This window comes from Armigeres subalbatus, chromosome 1 (assembly GCF_024139115.2).
Source record: "Armigeres subalbatus isolate Guangzhou_Male chromosome 1, GZ_Asu_2, whole genome shotgun sequence".
NCBI lineage: Eukaryota > Metazoa > Arthropoda > Insecta > Diptera > Culicidae > Armigeres > Armigeres subalbatus.
In genome coordinates, this window is record NC_085139.1 from 231744473 (window position 1) to 231751318 (window position 6846).

The window sequence follows — 6846 nt, forward strand, 5'->3', positions numbered from 1 at the left end:
AAATCTCGATGCACTTTCAGTGAATGAATATTGATGAGCTTACAACGAGCTACATATGGTGGCAATGGAAATTCGGTCCATCCTAACTTTCGTAGTGCATATAATAAAAATTGTTTTTGAACTGACTCAATTCTGTTGGCATGAATAGCTGAAAATGGGGACCAAACTATGCTGCAATATTCTAAGATTGACCTTACATACACGGTTGTTTGCAAAAACCCATTAATGGGTGAAAAAACACCCATTTTCCCTAGAAGTGTCTCTCCCCATTTAATGGGTAAATCCTGTTTACTCATTAATGGGTAAAAGAGGTTTCTGTCAATAGATGGGTATTATTTTACCCATTGGGAAAAAACGAAATTGCTTTGAAAACGATTTTGTCTCGCCGCAAGCGAATTTTTCCGGATTTATAATATATTTTTCAAGTGAATTAAAAATCAGTAAAATTAAAATTTTATTTATCAAATGTATCGACAAGTACATGTATATCAAATCCTTCTTAGGGCCGATTTCTTCACCTCCGCTTAGTGCTTAAACCAGGTTTAAGCGTATGGGTAAGCACCGCTTAGGAGTTAAGCGGAGGTGAAGAAATTGGTCCTTAGTGATCTTTTTTCGGATGCTCCGCAACAGGAGCTGATCATCCTACCATACGTCCTAAATGCTGTTTCCGGATGATGGTCCGTTCCGTTCCGAACAGGGTTCATTTTCTCTGGGGTAGACCAGGTTCAGAATCATTAGCCTGTACGGTATAAGGATTGATTCTATAGTACTAAGATATTTTTAGAAGATTTTATATAAGGACTTACTTTTTCTGGATTTTTTCTTTACGTTCCTGAATTACGATCATTGCAGGTTGTCTGGGCTGGAATGTAGAATGGAGATACTTTTTCCTGGAATTCCTCTAGCTGATGACCTGTATAATGAGGAATTTTAATAATATTTTAAATATTGTATAAGATAATATAATAATAACCTACGATTACAAGCGTTTCCTTATTTTTTTTCTTTCGGAAGAAACTGAAGACACAGACAAGTATTTTTTCACCCATTAATGGGTGAAAAAATTTACATTTTATAACGACAAATATATTTTCAAAATGGGTATTTTTTAACCCATAGCATGATTGATAAATTCCCCCATTTTGTGACAGATCGTAATGCTATTTGAAAATGGGTGTTTTTTTACCCATCAATGGGTTTTCGCAAACAACCGTGTAAGCTGTATATAGTGTTTTTATTGTGTGGACCATTTTCCAAAGATTTATGGATAATTTGTCATACGTTCATGGGAAAACAGTAAAAATTGTATTGTTTTTCTTGACCATGTTAATGGAACTGTTTCCCTAATAATTGCTAAACTTTACCTTAGCTATGAACTATTTTTTTTGGATTCATGGTAGCGTTTTATGTAACATTCAGATATTATTTGAGGATCGTTTTTAATTTTTTTAAGGATCCGTCTTTATTGTTTTTATGCAAAAGTATGTTTTCCCATTTGCAACATATGTATGTAAGATTGCAGAGTCTAGGTATTTCTAGATCTATGTATGGAATTTGCAAACGTTCAGAACGGATTGAAAGATCAGTAGAATGGCTGAAAGTAAAGACTCATGATTGCCTTCAGGTTCAGCTCATACTGCCCATAGCAGCTGTTTCTTGCACTTAAGGGGGAACAAAGATTGGCATCAAACCACTACACAAATCCGTATTTTTTAATGTTTTTGTGTGTCTACATTCGCTGCATTGTTGTTAAAAAGAAAGCATCGACGAAGAGAAATCGATCAACGCAGTTACGTCCCTATGATCCTAAGCGAGAGATATACAAATTTCAGATGGTTAGCCACCTCTAAAGTGGATCGGTCGATGATGATCGGATTCGCTATCGAACCTTTGATAGCTCGTGCTGATTGTATTACCGATATGTTTTGCTCCTCTATATGACTATATGAAGTATGCTTTAGCATAATAAATTAATTATAAAGTGAAATAAGGGTTTTTACAGAATTATATCCAAAAAGTGCTCACCACGAGAAGAATTGCAAACTGATATAAAACTGATTGGGGCGGATACGCTTCACGATAAACTCCTTTGAAACTGCTTCACTAACCAGCTTCTCCTGTTACTTCTTGAAACTCTATTTGTTGCATAACAGTTAGGACAATACAAATGCTTAAGAACAATTATGTCTCCTCCCTCCCCCCACCCCAAAATTATTATTTCAATATCTTACGCTCCATGTAAATAAAAAATCAATTGTATGAAAAAAATCTTACATGGGGGAAGGGGGGGTCGAAAAACTCAGAAAATTGCTTACGTAATAAGTGTACGACCCCATAGACATTTCAAATTTCGTTCCGTTTCGTTTCGCCAGGAAAAATTGTATTATCGCATACCCTTACGACCGTGATTACTTCTGTTCGCGTTTTAATTAGTGAATAAACGTAGTTTCTGTGTTAAACTTAGTGTTAGTACTTTTTTTAAGCTCCGAACTGTCCCCCTGGCCAAGATTATATATTCATCGAATCGTGAAAAAAGAAATTTTTAAGAAAATCTTAAAAATGAGAAACAAATAAAATTCCTTTCATTTTGCTTTGTTTTGATGTGAATAACATGAGAGTTAAGAGGAGAAGTGAAGGAGCAGTAACCCTACATGCAAATTTCATTAAATTTTCTTCAAATTCTTACACGATCTTTTGTTCCGAAGAATGTTTTATTCTATTCTCAAGCCGACCATCGAGCGTTCTACCTTTTTTATCTGGATCTACTTTTCGCTGGAACATACTTTCCATTTTCTGTCTGTTAACCTTGCAAAAATATGTATCAGGTATGGCAACGATTGGAAAAAATCGAAAATTTATCCGATATTATCAGATCCACTACGACTATGGGATAATGGAAATTTACTTATTTTCATGAGTTTTGGTTGTACTAGGTGATGGTTCTGATCCTTAGAAAAAAAATCCAAGATTTGTGCAAGATTTTTACTAATTTGGGCTGAAAGCAATCACTAGGACAGATCAAGGTCTAGGAAAAGTTAACAAACATAAACAAAGCCACAATAAGCGAAAAAAAAAAAGTTTTTGAAAGCTAATCAGACGCTTGACGTTTGTCCAGAGTATACAGCATCTAATAAGAAAATCTTCTATAATTAATAGTTCCTATATGAAGGTATTTCATGACTTTCAGTTCGTACTGAAAATTAAGTTAAAATCAATAATTTTATAAAGCACAGACTTAGTACAAAAATCATGCGTATTTAGTCTGACTGAAGTTGATTTAATATGCTCGAATTGGATTAAATGATGTAAACCGTTACATGTTGATGTTCATAAGATTTCTTCGAATGTCTTCGCTAATTACTTTAAATAAATCATCTTTGCAAAGATGTCTTTCACTTAATGTGATTTGATCTAAAATTCAATAAAATAAAAAAAAATCCAATCATCCCATTCGACTTGACGTAAATATTCCACGTTCAACTTGTCATCACGGCACCTAACCCAAAACTCCCATAAACGCAGCATCCTCGATGAAGGTGCACATGCAACTGACCAAACTCTCCCAAAACTTTTACGCTGCACCTTGAGCTTCAGCCGGCAGCATCCGTATTCAAAACAATATATTCCATCATTGTCGATCCTCTCATCTCAGTCTTTTACGCACCATCTTTCGTTCCATCATCGTCATTATCCCAAAACAATCATCGTCATCATCATCATCATCATTGATGATCGCCATGACGATCATCATCCTCATCGTCATCATCCGTCGCATAAACATCTTCCCAAGAGAATCACTTCGAATAAGAAGCAACATGCTATCAAATTTCGACCATCCGCCTCCTCCCATGTTTGCCCATATCCTTCCTTTGGGCTGCTTATTCCACCTTTCCATCCATCCACACACTCACGAACGGTGCCCACCTCGCCTACAGCCGGAGCCGCCAGTAGGGCCATCAGTGGCAGCACGCCAATAAGAAGATGTACGGATCCGAATTTTGCTTTTGCGTCGTCGTCATCGTCGCAGTCGTACGACTCAGCGCGGCAGCGCGCGCGACTCCGAACCGAAGAAGCATCTGCAACGTCCACCCCCCGGCAGCCCGCACTCCTGATCCAAATCGGCCGGGTGGTTTTTCTGTTTCGCTCGCACCCGTTCCCCATGGCGGAGAGACACATGATGTTTCCGAACAGCGCAACATAAAAGCTGACGACGAGGTCTGTGTACAAGAGGATGGCTGATCGCTGTGTGAGTGGGTGATGGACGGGGAGGGGGCCAGCTGAGATAGTTTGTGAGCCATGCGACGGCTCTGGCGGCACGCGTCCCTATCGGTTCCGGGTCGTCTGATTTACAGTTCGGCTTAAGCCGAAGTTGAGCAGGGGCCGAACATAGGGAGAGTGTTGTGGATTTATGGTGAGAGAGTATGCTTCGAATGTATGCTGTGCCGGAATAGGGCGGAGGAGGACGACGGGCAGTGATCCTGCTGCACATGTGCGGAAGGACCTGTGCGAATGAGAGAATTGAAGGAGCACAGGCGAGAGAGTGTGTTGGTGGAGGTCCCTTCGGAGCAGGTACCTTCGGCTGTGCGTACGTACAAAATGCAAGGGCTTAGGACGAAAAGGTAGCATTTCGGGAACAGCTTTCGTTACGGAAACATCTGGGAATCCAGTGATAATAGCAAGTTGCGTTTGAGTGCAAGTGTTTGGAAATTGTGGGAAGAGAGTTGAAAATCTATCGGAGGACTTTTGTGGACAAAAGTGTTAAGTGAATTCTATCAGATGGCAGCCGTAATGAGAAGCATGGCCTTAGGGCAAAACATTCATAACATTCTGCCAAACAACTGCATTCTGGTGCAGCAGCATAAGCCAATCAATCACCATGGGAAGCGGCCAATTGCGCCAGCTCCAATGATGGTGACAAATCTGCCACAAGGAGTTGGACTGAAGTGCAAAACAGGAGTGACTGCTGCGAAGAAATATGCTTACTGTGGATTGCCGTACGCGCCGACTCCCCAACAAGCGGCTTCCGTTCAGCGGAGAAATGCACGCGAGCGCAACCGTGTGAAGCAAGTGAACAATGGATTTGCAAACCTGCGCCAGCATATTCCACCGACTGTGGTTTCGGCGTTGTCCAATGGTGGTCGCGGAGCCAGCAAGAAGCTCAGTAAGGTTGACACGCTTCGCATGGCGGTGGAGTATATCCGTAGTCTGCAGAAGATGCTGGACGAGAATAGTGAAAACAATCAGAGTTGTCTGAGTCAGATATCTTCCTCGAGTTCTTATTACGGAACTATGTCTGAGTCATCAACTGCCTCCTCGCCGACTCCGTCGCAAATTTCTGAAAACTCGTACTCGCAGATGGGAGCTACCACTTTCAAGAACGAGCCTTATGATATATACATTGACCCATCCACCTCGCCGGCACCTTCGTACACCTCGGAAATTCCTATTCAGCAGCACCATCAAACGATGATTCCGGGCATGACCAGCCTCAGCCCCAGCGGCAATAACAACTACATCCACGTCATGGGAAACCACCAGCAAGTGTACAAATCGGAAATCTACCACGAGGAATACGACGAAGGAATGAGCCCCCAGAATCCAGAGGACGAAGAACTTCTGGATGCTATCACCTGGTGGCAACAGCAACAGTGATCTGTTAATCGATTTATCACTATGAGGTTAGTATCTTCCCGGTCGGGATCCACAGCTCGTCAAACTGTTGTCATTCAAAAAATCTAATAAAATTCCTATCTTCTTCTCACTTACAGAACAAACCAAAAAGATTGCGTCTTCGTACCGAACTGACGTACTCCCGAGAGCTCCGGCTGGACTGGGTCAACACGCACGTGACGGAATCCTTTCCGTCTGCCGACAATTGCGCACGGTGGAGTCAACCTGAAACGTTGTCACCGCAGCGAAGCATGCCCCGGAGTGGCGCACTGACCGTCGCCGGGCACTCACCCCACCCCCCTGAGAACAAACAGACTGTACTAATTGCAAGAACAACTCGAAATTCTCGACACTGCCAGTAAGTGCCGCTGTTTGGTGGTGAACAAACTGCCAATCTAGTCAAAGCGGTTTCTACTCCTACTCTGTTTAGCGAATAGTATGTAATTAACCTAGCGGGCCGGGCCGGATAATTGATGTCCAGTCCGCGCCCCGCGAGGATCTTCTTGTTAACGTTGTTATTAATTTCTGCGGGAAACGCACTCAACTAAGTTAAGAAGGCGACAACGGCCACCAGTGACTGCTAGTTTTTACGATCCCAACTCTAGATGTTAAGCTTTGCAACCAACTTGTAGCAATCTAAGTACAAGGCTATGTTAAGAACGATTGAAAGGAAAAGAATACAAAAGCAATTTAAAACAAAAATCAATATTCAACCTTGACTTTTCTTAGTTACCAAATTACCGGAGAAAACCCCGTCCCAGGTGTGGATTGTACGGTGCGCAATTTGAATTTTATTGAACCTGTGTGGATTTAGGCTCCCAGCTGAGGCAAGCAAGGATGGATGATTCTCGGGAAATTGCAAATAGGGTCTCCGGTGTACAAGTGGTTCTTCCTCTCTGTTCTGCGCTGTGTCCTCTTCCAGTTCATTTGTTCTTGTTTTCTTCTTCGTGTATCATGCGGTGAAAGAGAAATCTTTGTTGATCCCAAATCGAAAGGAAAAAAAAACTTTGCTTCTTATGAATTGAATGGGAAAGAACGAAGCTACCCGGGAGTAAACGAGAATGGAAGAATTTTCTTTTTCTATTTTTCGTTGGGACATAAAAATGATCGTATTCTTTTCTGAGAATGGTTTCACTTTTCATTGAATAAAATAAAAAGAATAATTTCAAAATAAGA

General features: G+C 41.1%; 1 protein-coding gene across 1 annotated transcript; it reads left to right on the forward strand.

The window, feature by feature from the left end:
- Positions 1-4640: 4640 nt before the first annotated feature.
- Positions 4641-5678, forward strand: LOC134211703 (achaete-scute complex protein T3-like). The gene has a single exon (XM_062688849.1). It carries the CDS (start codon positions 4777-4779, stop codon positions 5650-5652), a length of 876 nt encoding a protein of 291 aa, XP_062544833.1. The 5' UTR covers positions 4641-4776; the 3' UTR covers positions 5653-5678.
- Positions 5679-6846: the final 1168 nt, after the last annotated feature.

Coding starts and splice junctions, on each gene's coding strand:
- LOC134211703 (XM_062688849.1), top strand. CDS start 4,777: ATGGCAGCCGTAATGAGAAGCATGGCCTTAGGGCAAAACATTCATAAC.